The 24,157-nt window shown below is 34.8% G+C and overlaps 1 protein-coding gene across 3 annotated transcripts; it reads left to right on the top strand.

The window, feature by feature from the left end:
• Window positions 1–56: 56 nt before the first annotated feature.
• LOC113492325 lies at window positions 57–23,576 on the top strand. 3 transcript variants are annotated; one of them, XM_026869781.1, is made up of 5 exons: window positions 57–498; window positions 14,800–14,889; window positions 17,632–17,720; window positions 18,831–18,958; window positions 22,711–23,576. In XM_026869781.1, exons 1-5 carry the CDS (start codon window positions 358–360, stop codon window positions 22,845–22,847), a joined length of 585 nt encoding a protein of 194 aa, XP_026725582.1. In that variant the 5' UTR covers window positions 57–357; the 3' UTR covers window positions 22,848–23,576. The 3 variants fall into 3 exon arrangements, with proteins under 3 accessions (XP_026725582.1, XP_026725581.1, XP_026725583.1); XM_026869780.1 differs by having other exon boundaries at window positions 60–498; window positions 22,708–23,576; XM_026869782.1 differs by having other exon boundaries at window positions 62–498; window positions 17,647–17,720; window positions 22,708–23,576.
• Window positions 23,577–24,157: the final 581 nt, after the last annotated feature.

Here is a 24,157-nt window from a genome sequence, read left to right as displayed (position 1 = left end):
TTAACTAAAAGCGGCGATGACTATAATCAATATTCTATTTAGAGAATAAATTATTTCCTTTCCATAAAATAATATGAAACAGAATCAATTTATTTATAAAATCTCGATGCGTAAATGAAACATTACCTCTAGATCTAACGCCCCATCGATATTCTAAAAATAAATGCGTCTTGCAGTCTCTATAATAATTTCCAGTAGCCTGGAGTCAGCCAAACCGATTTGACATTTGGCATTCCCGCCCTTTTAAACGTCAAACTTTAATTTCGGATACATTCCCGAAATAAAGTGCAAATAAAATTATGACATTATTTAAATTGTGCTTGTAATATTGTTGAATTAATTTTGAACAATTAATAAATGAAAATAAATATGGAGTCGCTCAAATCAGTAAGATTGACAGTGATAATATTTTTAATTTGTCTGTGTGTTGAAAGTAAGGCGAAGTTAAATGAGAACAAGACAACAGATCATTCAGCCGAAGTGAAAAGTCCTAAAAAGGTAAAAAATTATGTCATTTAATAACTAATTTTTTTATAAATATTATAATTTATATTTGATTTACCTTTATTTAAATATTAATATTTAATATAGATTTTTTTCTGGCACTTCACATAGTTAAATACAAATAATAATATTAAGTTCAAATAAAGACTTTTAAAAATAATAGTTAGTCCGCCATTAAGCTTTTGTTTTTCATCCAAGAAGTTTCTAGTCAGCCAGTTCCAGACAACCAAAATAATATTGTTATAAAAACTTTATTAAAAACTCTCACTATATATTTTTATTTTAAGTCTTCTTTTAAACCACAGCTATGCGTTAAAAAAAAAACATCTTTACGACGCAATTAGCCCACCCACTCCATCGAAAACAATATTATTTTAGTATGTTCATGCTTATTAAATATATTTAAAACCTACAAATATTAAATACAGAATTTTTATTGCTGAAAATCTTGTGTAAACTATAACAATTTATTGTTAACGAAAATAAATAAAGAAATAAAAGTTTTATAATGTACCTATACGCTTTTTCCCGTGCCTCGCTCGTATAAACATCATCGGTTACTGCTATAAAAACTATTATGTTCTATTAGATCTATAAAAATTAAACAGCCATTTAGCCGAGATGAGGGATTTTCGAAGATACTGTCTTAATATAGACATCTATAAAAGACCAAAATGATTTTCAGTTTTCAGAAAGGAGAAGAAACAGAATTAATTTAATTTGTTGTTAGATTAACTATAAAATCTTGATTCTAGTCTAATGTAGACTTAATATTCCTCATCCCCTGATGATTGAACAAATTTAAAACGTACAAAGAGTTTCATACCAAGTACGAAGCCAGGCTAAGAGAACATCGTTGGGTGAACTTGGGTGGCAAGTTAATATGCGCACCAATTCCGGCCTCAGTTCAGTTTCAAAACTTACTCGGACTTATTAGATTTCTTATGTGGCGCGTAAAGCCAAATTTAAAAAATAATAAAGCAAAAAATATTATGTTCAATTAATAAGCACTTAAGCATCAATCCTAGTTCATTGTCTAATAAATAGATAGGTAAGTAAGTATATTTAATTGAATAGAAATAGTCTTTTTCTAGTTTTCAAAGCATTATTACAATAATACCAAATATTTACTGCACATAAAAGATAATAATGACTTAAATATTATCATGGCCGCCACGCATGCGCAATACGCATTGCAAATGACGTTTATGAATAATATAAACAGTTTTTATTTGTAAACTTAAAACGTTTAGTCTGCTTGTCATAGGTGTTTCAAGGATTATTCTAGAAACAGCTTTTGATCTACGAATTTAGGAAATAAACACCTTCAACTGACGGCTAGTCAGTTTTCAGACAGTTTTTTAGCTGAGTTTGGTAAACACTGCATTGAGAATAAACTGTCAATACCATTGCTCCATCATACGTTTTAAGTTCGGCTGCTGATGTACAAGAGAAACCTTGAAAAGCTCAAAAACATTTATGAGCCGTTTTTGCCTAAAATAGGACAGGACATTAGTATTTTTAAACGAGTCAAAGACAACTTAAATGTGTATTATTTTCAAAATCAACCACAAACCTACCAAGTACACTTTTGATTAAATATTAAAAGAAAAAACGAAGATTTTGATACACACCACCAATTACAAAATTCCGTGACCTGAAATCCGTGAAATCTTTACAAAATCTAAATGTAAGTATCTAGTCTCAAAATATAGAAAGAGAAATGTCAAATAGTCGACGGAATTCGTTCACGGCGAATTTCACCTTGATACGATTTCGTACAGCCATTTGTTTTAAAACCATTTTTAGGAGATTTGTCATTCAAAAGAGTTTTAAATTGGAGTAGTATCTTCAGTATGTCATTAACTGTGTTTATTTAATTTATTGATTTGATATATCGGATGTTTTGTATCATCATCGTCCTAGCCTTTTCTGAATGCCTATCTGACCTCCTCACTCAACCCATTGAAATGAAACTACTTTTACGGATTTTATCGCGGTATAATTTTAGATTTTAGTTCCCAACGTTTCGACACCTTTACAGGTATCATGGTCACGGGCAGACTAGGATGGAATTCGTCTTGATAGAAGATGTTGCTCGTTCTACCTTCTTCTGTTAATACAAAAGTCTACATTCGCGAAAACCTAAGAAACCACTACTCCTCAACCCAGTTACCTGGGCAACACGATACCCCTTAGAAAGACTAGTTGTCAGACTTTCAAGCTTCTGTCTGACTACCTGTAACGCCTGTCAAAGATGTAGGAATAACAGCTGGGACCCACAATTTAACATGCCTTCCGACGGATGTTTCATATAAAAGTTATTAATGATTTAAAACAGTAAATAATAATTCAAGTGATAAATGAATAATTAATTTGATGTAATCCACAAACTGTATGTTGCCAAATTATCACATTTTTCGCATATTTTTTTGAATTGACAGGCGTTTAGTGATATTTCATTTTAATTTAAAACGTTTGATTTCGTCTAATATATTTAATATCAGATGAATCTTACGTAAATCACAGCTGTATGCAAAAACTACGAGTAATATTATAAACGCGAAAGTTTGTATGTATGTATGTTTGTTCCTCGGTTGGTCTTTTTATTTTTCTTTTAAAGTACCTTCGGGTTGGATGAACTGATTGTCTTGATTCCTTTTTTATTTATAGTGAAGAGTGATGCAGTCCATACCTCCTGGGAAGCTAGAACTGGCTAAAAATCAACTAAAAATCTTATTCCCTCTGAGCATGTATTAAATCGAAAATAAAAAACAAAAAACAGAAACTCACAAGCCCCGCGGTGGGCGCCATTATCGGCAAATGAAAACAATCACCGGTCGCTATTGAGCCATAAAGTTTTAGTTCATTTTTTTTCTACTTTTTCGAACAAGCTTATATTTAGTTTTACCTGTCTCGTTGTCTGTCTATCTGTCTATTATCAAATATTGCTAGTTTGAAATTGATCCATTTCCTAATTCTTGAATATTTCGAGGTTGTTTTTAGAAAGTGCACTTTCGAAATGTTTTTTTGTACGGCGACCTCCGAACTTTTCTTTTAACGAATCTTGCTGCATTAGCTAAAGCGGCATTGTGCCCTACCCTGCATAAGCTCTTAGTGACCCTGACTGTCATACCACAGGTCGTGGGTTCGATTCAAACTTAGGACAAATGTTTGTGTGCGTAGCACGATCATATCTCCGGGTATCCGGGTAGCATAATCCGGGTGTAATTTATCTAAAATATTACCTGTTGTAACAATATTCTTCCAAATAAATTATTATTATGTAGGTTATAGAAATATATAAGAATGTTTATCAGTTGTCTAGTACTCATGATACAAGCTTCGCTTAGTTTGAGACTACATGGCTATGTGTGAAAGATGTTGTATATAATATTATTAATATTAGCTGCTAAAATCACCAGCTACATTATGAAAACAGTTAGAAAATTAATCATTCCTCTAAATTCGATGAAAACCTACGCGTTTATAATTAATTTTATGATTAATGTTCACGTGATTAACAATTTATGAATCGCCGTGAAATCGGTGACAGATGTCATGAAATAATTTAGTGTTTTATAACAAGCTTTCGCTTGTGGCTTTGCTCGTGACGTTGAGGTTTTTGTTTCTTTTTAATACGACTACCGCAGTAAGGAATTTAATCCTTGTGTCGCGGGGTGTTTCACAAACATACAATTCACATGCACAAAGACACCCAGACTCAGAACAAGCATTCGTGGATCACACAAAATGCTTGTCCTAAGCGTTGATCGAAGACCGTTGACCTTAATCACTTGGATTGGCTGCGCGCAAAAACTGACATTATCCTTTTAAAATTAAGACTCTAAAAAATCTCAATTTTTGAAAATTTGTCTATTAACTGATTGATTTTGTGGCGCGTGTTCCGTTGAAGCCTTATGGTTCAAAACCCTATACAAACTTACTTTTTTAATATCAAGACGAATGACTCTTTAATTTATTTACGAAATTTATTACGAAAAAAGTTCGAATATATTTTTGTTTAATTTAGACTTCAAACCAATCTTGTGAATCTTAGCTAAAATCGTTATTAAAAAAAAAGCACTTTACTTTTGTCGCAGCATACGACGATTACGTGCCCCTTTTAGAAACTAATTTGGCCCGAAATACGAAACAAACACAGCATAATTGAAAATAAACCAAAATAATTCTTTGTTACTCCTTGTTTTAATATTTCCACATTAATTTAATCACTTTGGCGCGCTTTTCACTGACGCACAACGCGTTGACTTGCCTGAATTATCACTTTACAACATATTCTAGTACGTTTTAAGCCACAAGGATTCAAAATGACGTGCACAAAAACGTTGAAATATGTAAAAAAATATTAATCAGTTTTAATGTCCAATAAATTTTCACATAAAATAGCCCGCAGACGTTAACGATCGAATTAATAATCTGTGGTCCGGTGTTGTGTCATAGATAATAAAAAATATAAATATACGGGCGGCCATCTTAAAATTTGTTTTGTTTTTTATTAGATTAATTTACGAGTTTGGTTGGCATATTGAGTTTTCTGGAACAAAGTAGAGACGGGAAAAGAAAAAAACATGACGGAATTACGGTAAACAGCGTACTCTAAATAATGAAATTATTAAGTTAAAACGTTATTGCGATTTGACAAATTTAGGGTAAATTACCCCAGGATACTTAAAACGAGGAAAAAAAAATTAATGGTTTTTAGTGAAGATTCAACTCATCTCACAGACAGCATCCATTTTCATTTAATTTGAGTAGGTACAAAGCTTTCAGTGCCAATGTCATTCGTTTTAGTAAATTAAAATAATAGCAACACCCAATTGTACACAGGTTATGAACTAAATTATTTAAATAAACCGGGCCAGTGACGCACAAGTTGCTAAGAAACCGCAAGAGAGTTAAATCAGGCCAAATATTAGCGAACGCTTGATATTAATAGGAGAAAACTGGTCAATTGCTAGTCGAACGCGCGACACAGAGCTGCGTACAAATTTAACAACAAATTAAAAGTATAAAAAAACCTAAATAAGTACGTTTTTAAATGTCACTTCATTCAAATTTTGTCAAAATTGGTCCAGTCGTTATTTTAATATTGTTAGTTGCGTTGTCATTGGGTTTGAAGCTACCCTGAAAATTTCAGCCTGCTAGCTTATCGGGAAGTGCCTTAAAATTGAGTAACAAATGCCCAACCGGAACGACAAACAAACGAGCAAGAAAGTGAGGGTATAAAACGTGGGAAAATTAAAACGATGCCTAGCAATCACGGTTCATGATCTACTGCCTGGTAACAGTGAGCCCTTAGTAATTGAGTTAAATTATAACCCTATGTACTAACAGGCAGTACATAGGGTTAAAATTTAACTCAATTACTAAAAGAGGAGAGTGAAACCATAAAAAAGAGAAATGCATATTCGTCATGATCCGTAATTTTGTCATTCACTCCTGCTCAATACATCCAACATTTCCCGCGAAAATAAACGTCAATTTTGACAGCTGCATGTTTATAGGTTATAAATAAGCAAAGTAACAATAAAAGCTACCAAGGAGATCGGTATAAGGTTTAATATCTTAACTGAAGCTGTTGCTAGCTTTATTGCAACAGTAAATACGTTTTCACTAGTTTATCTAAAGCTCTAACATTGAAAGATAGTGTTGCAGTGTTGTGCCAAAACACTGACCTTTACTATAAAACGCTTGAATGACGATCGCTTTTTCAGCATATGCTGTGTTTCGGCAAGATCAGGTTTATTTTTAATGCCGCTTTTGTGTAGGGAAACTTAAATTATTTGTTGAAAAACAAAAGATACCTACTTTATTTGGTAAAGTTGATCTGTCCATATAATTTTGATCAGCAGACAACAATTTTGTAAAGTTATTTGTGAAATCGTAACCTCTTACGTAATGTATGCTATACAATAATGACTGCACGGATAGCCGAGAGGTTGAGGTCACCACGCGAAACTCACTGTGTCTTGTGCATGTGACTTGGATGTTTGTGAAACCCCAAGACACAAGGATTAACTTCCTTAATGCGAGAGTTGTTTAAATAAAAACATGTTTCACGTTATGGCGCCATTTGGTCTGGCTTCCTTTTCTCTCATGCATAAACATTCAGAAGATTTCAAGCAACAGTCTAGCGTAGTTTAATAAAGGCCAGTACCAAAACAATCGAGTTTCAACAAATGTATTTGTATTGATTCAAGACTGAAGTGCGATTGATACGAGAATAAACTGTTTGTCTGTTAAATGTAACGAATTAATTGAAAATAACGTCAATATGTACCTAGCTAAATTAAAACCGAGATATACTGTAACAAAATGGTTTTCTTTTCAGTCAAAAGAGGAGGTTCCTTATTCGGAGAGGACGAACCGATTTTGTGGAACCTTTTGTCCGGACAATGAAATTTCATCAAGTTTGGCTCATAGTTTTTTTATTTGCAGTTTACAACGTTCTTTTTTCAATAGACTTACTTCTGTCGTCAAAACAATATTATTAATCATCTAGAGTCTAGAGACACGCTCACTTGAAACAAAATACCTCCTAAACAGAACTGCCTGACACCGACAAAAACTTTACTTGTCTGGTTATCACGGTTTCTGAGATACAGCCTTTTGACCGACGGACTAAAAATAACTGAACAAAAATGCCTTTTATCCCAATAATTTATTTCATCATTGTCCTAGCATTTTCCCAACTAAGTACATATGTTGCGGTCGGCTTCAGCTAAATAACTTTGACATTTCAAATAGATAAAACGCAAATCATAAGGTCTTCGATCAAAATACACCCAGACATAAGGAAAACAAAAACTCCTTAGTCACAGAGAAAATCAAATTTTACAATTCCACAAAAACATCTTCGTAAATACGAGACACATATATTTGTGTCAATTTCAAAATAGAAATCTCGCGCTGGTGAAATTTTTATGAAAACATTATGATGTTACTGCATTATTGATATTTTGTGCCAAGATTATGCTCTAGAATCTATGGCATGTGTATAAAACCTCAATGGTAAATGTAAATATTATTTGTTTATCTGTGCTGTCATTTTGCGCGCCTTTTTTTTGGCTGGAATAAAAAGATGGTGCTTAAAACTTGCTTTCATCATCGGACTAGCCTTTTCCTAACTATGTTGAGGCGGCTTCCAGTCTAACCGGTTTCAGCGAAGTACAAGTGTTTTACAAGGAGCGACTGCCTATCTGACCTCCTCAACCCAGTTACCTGGGCAACACGATACCCCTTGGTCAGACTGGTTGTCAGACTTTTTCAAGCTTCTGACTACCTGTGACGGTCGTAGGTTTGATAGGTAGGTACGCGAAGCGAGTGAATGGTTCTCTCAGGGGTTTTACGCGAAATGAATAAGGTATCCGAACGCCGTGTTTCACTTAACCCCTGAATCAGCAACCAAAAGAGGCAGTACTCAAGTTAGGGATTTACCACAAACTACGATTCCCTAGAATATTTTTATCCTATTTTGAGTCGCAGATTTGTGTCTCAAAGAGGATTAATATTGATAAGACTTTAATGATTGAGAATTGTCACTTGGCCAGTAGGTCCTTGCAGTGTCATAACGTTAATGGCTTGCGTTATGAACAAACTTTACACATATGACGTCACAGCTCACATAATACCCCGTTAAATGACCCGAGCATCAAAGTGAAACATGCATCAAACATCCCACGTCGCCACACTTTACTTTCAGACGCACTCGCTCTACATAATATACATTTTACATTATTTTGGAAGGTGACAAATACGATTCCAGAATGAGGTGGCGTATTGGCAGAGTACACGACACTCTTGCTGTTATCGCAACAACAGGTGAAAAAAAATTGCTGTCAGATTGACAGGTCATGAGTTTTTAAACTTTTCTTTTAATTTTGGTTATTAAATACTAGCTGATGTTACAAGATATAAGTTAGGAATTTTTGAACGGAAGCCCTCGAAGATTAATATTTTTCCCCGTTTTTGCCACATTTTCCATTGTATCTTCGCTCTTATTAGTTGCAGCGTGATGTTATATAGCCTAAAACCTTCCTCGATTAATAGTCTATTGAACACAATTTTTTTTTCAATTTGAACCAGTAATTCCTGAGATTAGCGCGTTCAAACAAACAAACAAACTCTTCAGCTTTATATGTTAGTATAGAAGTATAGATTTAAATTCATAAAAATATATTCATATCAATTTTAAATAAATAAATAGCAATGGTGTCTTTTTATTTAAATAGTAGTAGATGAACATTCTAATATTTAATTTTCGATTCATTTGCCCAAAACTCACGTGTTAGCTTTTGCCGCTGAAATGAAAAATTTGAAAAGCAATTTGAATACCATCGTCGAATTTGTCAGAAAAAATACAGAAAAAGCAGTTTGGCACATTCGCATTTTCAATGATAAAATTATAGGACCTTAATACAAAATAATTCAATATAAAACGATGACTCTAAATTACGTATCAGACGTCTAATTAAATCCAATATCAATAAAACCAAAGCAAATATTAAATTAGTTTATTATTACGCGCCATTAGTAAATATTATGCTTTCTATCCAGAATATTATTAAAATCGAATTTGTTGACAGTTTTAATCTCAACCACAGACAATTTGGACGGCCATTTTGTCTTAATTTTTGCCGATGACGTCATTTACGTAATTTTGCCAATGTCACACGTACGTTAGTCTCAAAGTGCTATTTTGTGTCTGATTTTATGTCTAGAAATATGAATGGGGCTAATATTAAATATTTAAGTTGGCACTATGGCTTGGCCGCGAATTTCACGCACGCGTCCACCTTGCCCTTTCATCGCGTTTTCCTTGCAATTTATTTTGGAATTTGGACCTTACTTTTCAATTATTATAATTATTTAGGTATTTACTTTTTTATCTTTCTATGACTGTGTTTATTTCTATTAAACAGATAGGCGGTCGACAGCAGCTCCTTAATGCAAGATGGCTTCTTGAGCAAGTTTAATATAAAAACATTCAAATGCGCATCGAAATAGACAATAAAGGGTGCTTACAAATACGATTAAAAAAATTAAGTCGTTTTCAGAAATTAACTATGAAATTATCTAACAATAGATGCTGAATTTCGATTTCACTTTTCTTGTAACAAATGCAGCGACAACTTAAATTAACTATCTGAAACAATTTCAACCGTCTTACTACCACGATTCATGAGATACAGCCTGGTGGAAGCCGGATTGACGTCAGACCCTTAGTAGGTGCCATTTTTACCCTTTGGGTACGGATATTTTCGCGGTTTAATTTTAGATTTTAGTTCCCAACGTTTCGAAACCTTTGCAGGTATCATGGTCACGGGCATGGTCTGCCCGTGACCGAAAACGTGAACGAAAACAGCGAAAAAATCCGTAAGAGTAGTTTCATTTCAATAACGGGATTAAATGAAAAAGTTAGGTTATGCTCACGAGATGTCCTCCCATATTTGTCAAAACTCAAAACTACCCCGAGTTTCTTCTTTACAAAAAGAAAATGCTAGTTTAATGCGCAAAATAACAATTTAGTTTTTAACGCCATGATAAAAGACATTTGTTTCCTTTAATTTAGACAAAAGCAATTAGTTTTTTGTGAATGGTATCGTTGAAAGGAAAACGTCGGCGGCCATTTATGCTGTCTAAATTATGTGTTTTCTGGACAACAGCCAGATATTATGATCTACTAATTATCAAGAGAGATAGTTTGAAATGACATTTTCTTATTTACTATTGGTTTTGAAAGAGTATTCACTGGTTTTTTTTATTAGGTTTTTAAGTAAAGACCTCTTTTGTGAAAAATTGTTTTCACTGACTTCAACGTGTCGCGGTTTTGATCCCCGCGTAGGATAAGCGATTGTGTGATCTTCGAATGCTTGTCCTCAGTCCCGTATCCCGTCCCGTCCCGTCCCGTATCCGTATGCGACTTGATTTTTTCTGAAACCCCTCTTGACACAAGGATTCAATTCTTAACTGAGGTAGGAGTTTATAATTAAAAATATATCTTTTAAAGAACGACTCCCGCATTAAGGAATCTATTCCTTGATTCGCGGGTTTTACAAACATTCGAGTCACATGCACAAACACACTCAGACTCAGGACAAGCATTTGTGGATGATTTTTATACAACCGCTAATGTAGATATAACTTTTTATAGAAATAAAATACATTAAAAAATAAATCCCTAAATTCACATTAACAGCGCAATCCCAAAAACATAATACATACAGCCATTACAATTTTCTAATACCGTATATATCGCCGCCATTTTGGAACGATGCCAACACAAACTTTCGTATGAACATTATCAAGTGGTGGGTTATCATTTATTGGCTGTATGAGTTATACCTGCGCGTAATATTTATAAAAGCTAATATAGACCGCTGTCAAGGTTTATGCTTGTAAAAATGGCGAATTTATAATTTCGTGATTCATGCGTATTTTTAGGTTGTTTTTATTTATGTTAGAGACTAGCTTTGTTTACTGTAGAGGTTAAATTTGCAATTATGATTAAGTATTTAAACGCTGTTTTAGTTTCATTTCAAGCGGCTGTTTTGATAGGTGTAAGATATTTTTTCATTGCGTTACAATTTACGCAAGAATCAATATTCTAATTCCATTAATGTATTTTAAAATATCATTAATATTCAAAGCATTTCAAAATTGAAATGAAAGATATAGCTACAAAAGCATGGTGTCTATTTGTTCTCTTAGTTAGATTGTACAACTGATGAGCTAACATTCCGAGCAAAAAAAGTGAATCAAAAATTACTTATTTCTCATATTGCTGACATGGTTCTCATAAATAAAAGATACAATCTTGTCTTAAAGTCATCATAATAATGACAAACCGTGTCTAACGTGCCAAAACATTGGCAAAGAAATGTCATAATTTATTGTCCGTTGTAAAGCACCATAGAGTAAAGAGGTGGGTGTTTTCCCGCGCAATTCTTAAAAAGAAAATGCTTTATGCTATTTGTGAAGCAGGAATTTTACATTAAGATTTTTTAGTGTTACATTTTATTAAATGAAGATAGAAGTTAGAAATATTTTAATGCGTTCAAATGTATGAAAAAAACAGGTAAAATTTATGGATTCCAACATTTGTAATCCAGGTTTCCCAAATATTTTCTTGACCGTTTCAAGGCCGTTTTTCTAAGAGAAGGGAAGAAACAATATAGACGATAATTATAATAGATACATTGTCTACACGTTCACAAGGCTTGCAAACGAATACACTTAAAAATGTAAAAATAAATACTAGAAAAACTTGTTAAGTGCGAATCTCATTCGACGCTGACGGTTTCCGTGAAAAATTGGTAAAAGAAAATCATTTATATAGGTATTACATGATGCAACGATTAATGCATGATTAACGACTCTGGTTGGGTCTGAAATCGAACTGTTAGTTGAATCATATAATTAGGAATCATCCTCAAAAAAAATATATCGTAGCAATCTTTTCTTTAGCTTGGTTCATTATTTTTTTAATTCGTGGAACGGTGTATGAGATACAGCCTGGTGTCAGAATCAGAAACCAGAGCCGTAATTTATTGTGTACTGTTTTTACTATTTGTCTAGGGAACCCTAAAACATTAATAACAAGGAAGACGTAGTTTTAAAATATTGTCTATGATGCATACACGTGTGTTATTCCTTTGGCTCAAATATTAGATTTAAAAAAAGTTGTGTAATCTGTTGCCACCAGCGTGTCATAATTTTCTACTTAAATTGCACTCTTCCAGATTATTATTTGCTTTTTATTATATTTGAATAAGGTGGTTTTGTTAAATTTAAAAATGAATGAACTAATACGTAAATCAATGTTTTGTTAGTTTAAATAAATCACTTTTCTAACTAGAAAATTAAAATATGGCGCTTTAATAATAGCTAGCTTTTCTGAAGATCTCTATGAAGGCTAACCAAACTCCGTAATCCAGTGCAAAATGAGCCGAAAAGCCCTTTGCAACAAAACTACATTCAAGGTTACAAATATAAAAAAGAAAATATTAATGAATTTGTTCAAAATACTTTAAAAGGCGGATGTTTATTTTAAGTCTAAAAATCAATTATCCAAACTTCCGTTTACACACTTAAAAATAAAAATAAAAAAAAACAACCAAACGTCAAAAATACCACAGATTAAAACACATTTTCTCCCTTTCATCTCTATTCACGCAATAATTGTACAATTGTTTACAAGTTCTCTGCTTTACCGAAATTATGCTTTTGAAAATCATAAATAGCTTTAACAAAGCAATTGGTGAACGTTTGTTTATGAAATTTGATTGACAGTTTTTGTAAACATTGCATTATCATTAACAACTTAACGGCGCTTAAAATAGAGGTTTGGCATTGAAAAATGATAAGACAATACAGAAAAATGACATAACTGCCCCACACTGTTTAATGGTGTAAGGAAAGTCTGTAGTGCTGAACCACCGTGCATACAGTTTTGGCGTGGTGACTTGTAGGTACGAGTGGTATACGTTACCACGCCAAAACGGCTGTGCGTTAGGTGTTGCGGGTTCAATCCCCGCGTACGAAAAGGCCTGAAGTACAAAAGTATAGTGTCAGTTTTTGCATCCAGCTTAGCCGAGCGGTATAGTTCACCACGATAAGACGGCTGTGCGCGATGCCTCGCGGTTTCGATCCCCGCGTAGGACAAACATTTGCGTGATCCGCCAATACTTGTTCTGAGTCTGGGTGTCTTGTGAATGTGAGTTGAATGTTTGTGAAACACTGCGATAAAAGGATTAAATATCTCAAAACGGGAGTCGTTTAAAAAGAACAGAATACAAAACAAATTCTAACGAATATTGAACCTCCATACATGAACCTCCTTTCGCGTTGGATTTGAATCTGTATCCTCTTGTTCACATTCATGCATACAACCACAAGGTCATAGGCCTTAGGGCCTGTTATAAAGTACGGAGTTTATTCCCAAGGTGAATTTATATTTGTAAACAAAACACAGTTTAGAAGCAATCTCGGTGTTTCAGTCTGAAAATAGCGCGCGAGTGTAAATCGAAAACACAGTGGAAATCAAACAATTGAGACCGACCTTATCAAGGTCTTTTTGACTATTTTAAATGTCTATATTTGTTTTGTATACTGTCCGTGCTAAGTTAACCTTTTTGTCAGATGACATGTAACGCAAGAAATAACGCGGTTTAATAAGCGTCGTGTAATAACGCGGAAAGAGTGTTAAAATTATAGAGATCAAATTAAAAAGAATATAGATTTAAAAAATCTAAACACCCACGATTTTAATTGTCACTAAATTAAAATTTTATCAAAAACCGGTCCAGCCGTTTTTATAGTTGTAAATTGCATTGTCATTGGGTTTGAAGCTACACTGAAAATTTCAGCCTGTTAGCTTATCGGGAAGTGTCTCAAAATTGAGTTACAAAAATCCAACCGGAACGACAAGCAAACAAGAAAAGTGAGTGTATAAAAACGTGGGAAAATGTAGGCCGTTACTTCTTTTGTAGTCCCTGAAAATATAACAATCGCTGAAGTGTAAAATAGTGTTGTACTTTCAGACATTTTATCGACTATAAAGTCAGTTTATCGATACAACAGCCATACGTGTTTTGCAGCTAATTGCTAAAGCAATAATCCGGAATTAATGTTTCGAAACGTTGTGTTACAAAAATAACATTCAGTTTTACGTCTTGTTTGATGTTGAATCCTTCATTAATTCGACGGCACGGATAGTCGAGTCGTTGAGGTTACCATACCAAACCCACTGTGTGCGACGTGTCACTGTGATCCCCGCGTAGGACAATCATTTGTGTGAACCACGAATGCTTGTTCCGAGGCTGAGTGTCTTTGTGCATGTGATTTGAATGTTCGTGAAACACCCCGCGACACAAATATTAAATTCTTTACTGATGGAGGCGTTTTTTTTAAAAAAAAAGAAAGAAGAAGAAATCAGTAATGATATTTATCTATAATTATATAATATAACATAATACTATTTCGTGTTTCGGATTGTGGGTCCCGGCTGTTATTCCTACATCTTTGACAGTCGTTACAGGTAGTCAGAAGCTTGAAAGTCTGATAGCCAGTCTAACCAAGGGGTATCGTGTTGCCTATAACTGGGTCGAGGAGGTCAGATAGGCAGTCGCTCCTTGTAAAACTCTGGTACTTAGCTGAAACCGGTTGGACTGGTAGCCGACCCCAACATAGTTGGGAAAAGGCTGGGCCGATGATGATGTAACTTAATACTATTAGTATGTATTTACTCAGTAATCCTATTTGTTTCTACAGATGAACGAGGGAGCCGCTCTCATATTCGCCGACGAATTTAAACAGACGCTTGACAGATACCTCTTCGGTATCTGCCCTCAAAGCTTCAAGGTAAGTCATCAAGCCTTATTCTAAAACTTAAATATCAAAAATGGAATTCAATTTTTGCAATGAAAGATGATTGAATGGTAATCGAATCACATAATACATCCCTACTAATATTCTCCACTAGCTGTTGCCCGCGACTTCGTCCGCGTGGTTAGAAGATATAACTTATAATTTATACCTGCCTTCTATCTATCTATCTGCCTTCTATCTATCTTGTAGGATTCAGTCAGCGTTTGCAATGTAAGCGCAAAAAATGTGTTTTTTACGACCTCACATTAGAAACCTCAAAAATTGTAGCCTACGTGTTATTCTGATGTATAAGCTATATTGTGGTAAAGTTTCATTCAAATCCATTCAGTAGTTTTTACGTGAAAGAGTAACAAACATCCATACATCCATACTTACAAACTTTCGTCTTTAATAGTAGTAGGATGCGAAAGTAACTCTGTCTGTATGTTACGCTTTCACGTCTAAACCATTGAACTGATTTTAATGAAATTTAGTACGGAGATAGAGTTGACCTTGAGAAAGAACATAGGATAGTTTTCATCCCGAACTTTTGAAGAGTTCTCTTGGAAACACGATATAACCGACCTCGACGCGGGCGAAGCCGCTGGCGAAAAGCTAGTAGGTACCTATATAATTTCAACTTATGCCTTGAATATTTGTATCTAACGCATCATTTTTACATGCTTTTTATTAGCTTCACCTGTATGTTTGTAACCGACTTCTTTGGGCGCGATTTTGACTTTAAAGGGTCGGATTTCGTTCAAACTTTGTAGATTTATTGAGGACCGATGACAATACACTAATTTGATAAAATTATTCCATTTTTTAACTTGCAAAATATGATTTTATTATGTAGAAACAAAACAATTATTTCGCTTCAAAAATAAACCCATTATTCGAAATAGAGGTAAGTTACGAATCAACAATGAGTAACCGTGTTAACGTACACAAAATTATTTACATAACAACCCGCCACGCTTACTATACAGCTAAAATTAAATCGGAATTGATTTCAATGCGTTTTGGAATCAAACTTCGGAATAATAATCTTATACGTCGACGCTATGAATTGTATTTGGTGTTGAGGAACATATTTACTGTGTTGTACAAGTTCTTAGAACCATTATTAAATGATGTAACGGTTTACTCACGCGTATTTATCGGGGTAGCCCGACTAGTTTCGGACCCAACCGGAGTCCTTAATCATGAGCAGACGCGGCGGGATCGCGAGTCGAACTCTTAGAACCATTCCTGTAGCTTTCAACCCTTGAATAGAGTGAGAGAGAATCAGATTCAGAGAGAGTTTTTTCTATGAGATAAGGTGTAAAAAAGCAGAGGGATCGCCTGATGTTAAGCAATAGGGATGATGACTGGGTATTAAAAGAAATAATCTCATTAGTCCCTCAGTTAGATAATTGAAAAGTATGAGACACGTATTTTTTTCCTTTTTCAGAAAAACTAGAATTGACAAAGATTAACTGCTTTAAAGTTTAGGAGAGAGGGCTTGTGACGTAACGATAGAGTAAAATTTATACTCAATCGTGACGTCACGCGTAAGTTTAATTCACTGTAATTTGGTCAGTTTATGTTTGCGGGACAGTTTATGTTGTGTTTATGTTTTATTATTATACAAAAAACTACAAGACGGATACTGCAAAAAAAATTGTCATCATCCCTATTACCGCGGCTTTTAAACAACAGAGGGGTCACAAGGGCGTTGCTGGCGTTTAACAGAAGAATACACTATTTTCTTGAGTTGTAAAAGTAAAAAACATTTAAGTTACATACAAATCCCAGTATTCATAATATTCATATCATATTCAAATATAAATGATCGTGACATATGGGATTTTCGTGATCCTCTAAACCTTGTTCTGAGTCTATAACACAATTATTTGCTTAACTCAAAGGGAAATCTCTACTCAAGCGCGGTGTCGACCACACTTGAGTAATCACAGATCAAATCTCTACTTAAGTAGTAATCTAGAACTGAGTAATGATTTAGAATAAGATCTACACTCAGCTGAAATGTGATCACCGAATCTATGCTTGAGGAGCTTTCTAAAATGAAATCTCAACTCAAATCTAGTTTTAAACAGAGATTAGGACTTGAGTAGCCTTCTGTAATACGGACCTAAGTCACTGTGCATGTGACTTGAAAATTTGTGACACCCCAGACGCGACAACGTAAGGATTACATCCGGTAGTGAGGTTGTCGTTTTTCTAAAAAATAAAAAAAGCCTAGGGTACATATTCAGCTATTTGCATTTGCCAATGAATTGATGAATGAAATTCATTGCGTTGAGTCTATTGATCGTGAGTGTTTCACTCCGTACTGAATTTATAATTATTGTGTTATCAAAATTCTTAGGAGACTACGAATAGTGTTAAATTTAACCAAATTTTCATTAATTCATCGGCAATTGTGAATAGCGGAATAAGGCCAAGTAGCATAAGTGACAGTATAATGTGTTCATAAACGTTAGCCTCGTAACGCCCCTTGTACATTATAGTGTACATAATATTAGAAATGATTAAAGCCCAAACATAGTTTTAAAAAGTACGCGTAAACGCCCAGCGTACATGACGTACATACACCAAAATAAGCGCAGACTTGCTTGGGCATGAACCGTATTTATATATTATGTAATTTAAAATGAACACTGGGCATTTAGCCCTTATGATATTTTTATGCTTGGGCGTTACGAGGTTAGAAATCACAATATTATCCACCAGTCTCGTTGGTTGCAGATGTCTCTGAAGGGGAAGAACGGTACCGCCGTGGCCTGCGATCTCGACGCTGATCAGCAGGACTTGGCTGGGAGGTGAGACATCCATCTAACGTAATAATATTACTCCACAACTTTCACACAGCGCCATCTAGTCTCAAACTAAGCAGAACTTGTATTATGAGTACTAGACAACTGATAAACATACTTAAGTACACCCACACACAGAACAAATGATCGTGCTCGTTACACAAATATTTGTCCTGGGTGGGAATCGAACCCACGACCTCCGGTATAGCAGTCAGGGTCACTAACCACTAGACCAAAAGGCCAGTCGAAACATACATAATTTTCCATTGAAGATGTATAACTTCAATGGAAAATTATGGCAGCTGAACAAGCGTAGCTATGTAAGGTACAATAATCATCTTGGTACCTGGAACGGGATGCGTGATTTGCTATGCAATGCCTAACAGTCCTAAATACGGGAGTGACTGGGCAGTCTAGTCATCTTTTTATTTTTCAACAGACATGAATAAGTACGATATTTTAAATTCGTCAATTTCTTTTTGGTTTTTTTACCTCAGAACTTCGTATTGGCTGAACCAGTTTTATTGATTCTTTTTTAATATTACGTGAAATAGGTGCCATTTGCTCCCATAAAAATTTCAGCAAGTTTGGTTAAGCAGTTATTATTGATAAATTTTGAAATCGATTGTTTTCTGTTCTCAAAACTAACCTCTAACTCTAAGTCAATTTAAAGTGTATACTGTATAATAAAATACCGGTCAAACAAGCCAACTTGGCCCTGAAAGCAATTTATAAGCAAATCCTCTAATATAAGAAACAATTTTAGTTTTATGGCAATAATTCTTATTTGGGTGGAAATCTTAATATATATAAATCTCATGTCACAATGTTTGTCCTCAATGGACTCCTAAACCACTTAACCGATTATAATAAAATTCGCACACCATGTGCAGTTCGATCCAACTTGAGAGATAGGATAATTTAAATCTCAAGTTATAGTCGCAATTTCTTCTAACCACGTGGACGAAGTCGCGGGCAACAGCTAGTGTCATTATAAATGTTACCATAAAACTAAAATTGTTTCTTATGTAAGAGGATTTGCTTATAAATTGCTTTTGGGGCAAAGACCTTGATTGGCAAAGTTGGCTTGTGTGACGGTACTATTACATTTGTCAGACTGGCGACGCTAGCTCTCCGCGCGCACACGGCCGCGCGCTCGGACTGCGGCCGGCTCGGCGCGGCGCTCGCGAACACGCTCGGCGATCTCGCGCGTACTGCCGCCAACAGACAAATATTAGCTGCAGGTATGATAACTTGAATACTTTCATTTAATGATTCTAAGAATTAAATCATTCTTTTACTGAATTATGGCCCCAATTCTGCTATTTACAAAAGCCGATGAATGAATTAAATTACGCTTAAAATTTCCATTTTCCTATTCTCTTAAGCATTTTTCTACACAATAGTTGGAAATTCAGTACAAGTCGGTACCGACACTCTAGGTCAATTATTGTCTTGGTAAAATACTTATGACAATAGGAATAATTTCAAATTTAGTTCAATTGCCATTCATTCATCGGTCATTGTAAGTAGCAGAATCGGTGTCCTGGGTGTCTTTGTGCATGTGACTTGAATGTTTGTGAAACTCCAAGACACAACGATTAAAATCCTCAATGCGGGAGTCGTTTTAAAACGAGCAAAGAAATAGTAGCGCAAAACGGGGTAAATATGGGTTGTTTTAGAGTGGATAAAAACAGTGTTTTTATTAAAATTTGAATGATTAACAAGACAAAATATAAAGATCCTACGAAAATTCTCAAGCATTTCAGAAAGTAATTGTGTTTAAGCATTTTTATGTAAGAAAATATTCATGTAACCCCATAAAAAAACACTATTTTCTATGCTCCCCGTTTTACGGTAGGTACTGACAAAGTCAAACCGACGAATACACGAGTTTTCAGCTATTGTAGTTTACAACCGTCACGAATGCAGTTTATATTCCTGGCTCTAGTTAAAATAGTTTGTTTAATTTTGTAAAATAGTAGAACAACAGTTCATTTGTTACGCCTCTTCAAAAGTTCACGAATTTGCTTGTTTGTTTGAAAGCGCAAATCATAAAGAACTGGGCCGATTCGAAAAAATATTTTTTATGTTAGAAATATCACTTAGAAGACTTTAGGTTATATACCATCACGCTATTATTGATAGAAGCAGAACAGTAATGATATATGTGACAATAACTGGGAGAACTTGAGAACACTCTAAAACTATTAATCCTTTGTTATAAATTCCTAAATTACATCTAAGACTGTCGCCTGCAGTCCCTCCCGCTATAAATCAAAAATAATTCCACGGGAACATAAAACTGCGTGTTGATCCAAGCTATAAACTATCAATGTAACAAGTTTCGTCTAAATCCGTTCAGTGATTATTACGTGAAAGAGGAACAAACATCCATCAATACATACAAACTTTCGCGTTTATAATATTAGTGTAAGGCGCGATATTAAATGTAATGATTTTAGAAAGTCATTTGACTAATTCGCGTGCGACGTGCGTGAAAAAAAGAGGCTGTCTGGATATTAAAAAAAAATAAAAGAACAGAAAAAAAAAAATGAAAATTTGCGGGAAGCTAAAGGGGGAATTCATGACGGGCGATTCTGGCGGGAGCATTGAAAAATACGTCTACGCTTGATGTACGGTTTAAACTAGTTTAAAGATTATTGTAAAAGATTTAAGAAGGTGTGGTAGGTAACCGAATAAACTTGTATTGTCGACAAAGGAATTTTATTAAATTAGTAGGATATCCACGCGGACGAAGTCGCGGGCAACAGCTAGTAAGCAATAAAACATTTTACTTCTTTGTCAAACATTCACGTAAGCAAAAGCTTAATGGGCCGAACCGAGCAACGCAACAAATACAATTTGTACGGCTGTATCGCGACTCACTGACAAATTTTACTCGCTTCAATGGCACTTGAAGTACCTTCTGACACTTTGTTAGCACGTGGAAAATCCTGTTAATATTAGGACCCATTAAGATGTTAGGAATACCATTCAAGTTGCAATACATTGTGTAGCCACGCGGCTCGAGTATCTAACGTGATATAACATCGCCAGCAATGTATTGCAACTTGCACAATAGTTCCCACATTATCTAAATGGGCCCTTATAAACGCGAAATTTTGTATGTATGGATGTATGTTGATTACTCTTCTATGCGAAAACCAGGGAATTTAGACAGAATTTGGTACACAGATAGTTTATAACCTGGATTAACACAGACTTGTTTTCTGTGTCGCGAGTCCGACTCGCATTCAGGGACCGGACAACCCCACTTTAGAGTTAAGCCGTTTGACAGGGTAACCCGTACACGGGGTAACTCATATCGCAGTGTTACCTTTTGTTCGAGTTACATCCTCGAAACCCAGCGAAATGGTTAACACCTTCATTATGGTAACCACGTGAAGGGGAACCCCTTCAATAACTTAACCCTTTGAAGTGGTTACCTTCACGAAAGGCTTTTATTCGTGTTACCCTGAATTACCCACTAAACTTGAGCTGCATACTTGCACCCTAGCGGCCCCTCATTGCTTTACTAAGACTACAGCTGATTTTCTTCTATCGCCGACGCGTCGCGCCTCTCGGACAAACTACCTACGCGCGAAACGTCATATAGGTAACTAGCTGTTGCCCGCGACTTCGTCCGCGTGGTTAGAAGATATAAGTTAGGAATTTTTGAACGAAAGCCCTCGAAGATTAATATTTTTCCCCGTATTTGCCACATTTTCCATTAAATCTTCGCTCCTATTAGTTGCAGCGTAATTTTATATACCTAGCCTAAAACCTTCCTCGATTATTGGTCTATTGAACACAAAATGAGATCAAATTTTTTAGATGAAATTATTTATAATAATTTAAAAAAAAATCGAATGCAAGCTTTTTTTTCATTTTTTGCATTTTCTGAGAAGATTTGACGGGTGAATTTTCGATTGAAAATTAGAGTGTTTCTTTATATTAATTCAAAATAAGGTGAAAAAATAAATATTTTTAATCAAATAAATTACAGCGTATTTCGGACACAAAAAAGTAAGTTTTCACCAAATTTCGTTACAAAAATAAATTTTTGTAAAAGATAAAAATAAAAAACCACAATCTTGGTTTTTTAGATTTTTCACATAAATTTTGAGGTTATGTGAAAAAAATGTAAACACAAAAGTTTTAGATCTTTTTCTTTTAGAACTTTGCCATTTGACTTTTTTCGATACGAATTTTAGTTTTGCCGGAAATCGATAAAAACCGTTTTTTACTCTTCAAACGTCACTCCCACCCCCTTCCCGACCTCAGATCACCCGTAAATTATTTTTCCTTTCATTTTTATAATATTCCCCTCCTTTTCTAATGGGTTTCATCCTACTAATTTTTTTTTGGTTTTAAAAATTATCGACCCTGGTCTACAAGTATAGACACGAAAAATATATATCACAACATTTGAAAAGTGCGACAAGCAAAATTAAACTGTAAGATCATATCCACAATGATTTTTATTCCATGTTTACAAGTCGCTCGGTAAATGCAACAATGGCGCCGCTGGGCGGTAAGATGTCACCTGCGCTCGTGGTTATACTATTTTCAAACTAATGACTATGATAAAGAGTGCATATTGCATTGTCTTAGGTTGGAGTGGGTTACCCTGTTACAGTGTTACAGGGTAGTAAAGGGTAACCCGTTCGGAACAGGGTTACAGTAATCCGTTCGAAGGTGTAACATATGTCATAGGGTTTTTTCTTGAAGCGCTTAAAAAAACCCCTTCAAAAACCCTTTCAATGAGTATCCGGCCGGTCCCTGCTCGCATTTGACCAGTTTTGAATAGTTGTTAAATTCACTGTAATTTGATCAATTTATATTAGCAGGACAAGATAAAAAATACTTGATATAGGTACCTATCTATAGATATCTACATCTAGGTACTATTTATTATATCTGAAACTACAAGACAAAGAATGAAATAAGTCACCATCATCCCTATTTACCTATTTTTTATTGTCAACAGCAGCTAGCAACGAACAAAAGAAGAGGAAATTATCAAAGAGCCAGAAAATGAAAATCCAAGCGAAGCAGAGGACAGCCCTAGCTGTCAAAAAGAAGGCAGCCGCTGCCGCCGCCGCCGCCGCGGCCAAGATGGCGTCTTAAGGCGGGAAAATCTGACAGCCGTATTACAGTTACAAAAAAACGTTTCGATATAAATTTAATAAAATGTCTCTTTTCTCTACTATTCACTACAATGAAGGCTTAGGGCGACATTTTGTGGATTCAATCTCTGAATAAAACAAGCATTTGTGGAATTCAGGAATGCTTGTTCTGAGTCTGGGTGTTTTTGTGCATGTGACATGAATGCTTGTTGAAACTGCGAAAATAGGATTGAATTCCTTAGCACGGGAGTCGTTTAAGAAAAAGTCCCCTGTATTTGTTGTTCGTCGCATCGTTCTTGCATACGGCTGTTGGTGCATGAAAAATAATTGTCACAAAAATATTAAAAAAGAAATGGCTAAAAAAAACTTATTAAGTCGTCATTTCAATGTTTTACGGCCATTTTTACAACTTTAGATTTTCGATTTTTTGATCGAATAAGACTTTGCAGGCGAAATTTAAGTTGCACATTGAGACAGAATAAAACAATTAAATGAATTTTCAATGTTTCAAATGTAAAAAGATATTTACTATACATATTAGAAAACCAGCCGAACTTCGCTAGGTTAGGAAAATCACGAAAATACGTAAAATTACGCGCCATCTTGAAAATTTTTATTATTTCTTTGTTGTACATGTATGTATTTATTAATTATAATTTAAAAATAGTTTTAAGTTATCTCATAAGCTTACTGTAATATACCTACGGTCAATAAAAATATTTTCGTAAAATATGTTTTTTTTTTAACAACTCATTGATTTATACAACCATGTTCCTAATTCAGACCACGAAAACATTGTTTTTTTTCCAAAATGGTAAGAAAAATGGTATTAACTGATATGGCTTTTGATGACTTTGCGTATCTTATACATCCTATCCTATATGTATAAGATATGAAAAAAATACCTACCTACTTCAGGTAGGAAGGCACGTTTAGGAAGGCACGTTAAATTGTGGGTCCCGGCTGTTATTCCTACATCTTTGACAGTCGTTACAGGTACCTAGTCAGAAGCTTGGAAAGTCTGACAACCAGTCTAACCATTCTAACCAAGGGGTATCGTGTCGCCCAGGTAACTGGGTTGAGGAGGTCAGATAGGCAGTCGCTCCTTGTAAAACACTGGTACTTAGCTGAAACCGGTTAGACTGGTAGCCGACCCCAACATAGTTGGGAAAAGGCTAGGCCAATGATCACCTACCTACTTCATATATAATATTTATTCATCCTCTTTCACCACACTGAGATTCAAAGAATACACAACACACAGTAAAAACATCAACAAAAGCTTTATTAAAAACACAGTATAATATTATT

Source organism: Trichoplusia ni, chromosome 3 (assembly GCF_003590095.1).
Source record: "Trichoplusia ni isolate ovarian cell line Hi5 chromosome 3, tn1, whole genome shotgun sequence".
NCBI classification, from domain to species: Eukaryota; Metazoa; Arthropoda; class Insecta; order Lepidoptera; family Noctuidae; genus Trichoplusia; species Trichoplusia ni.
The sequence above is the reverse complement of the archived record's forward strand: the minus strand, read 5'-3'. Positions and strand labels throughout refer to the sequence as shown.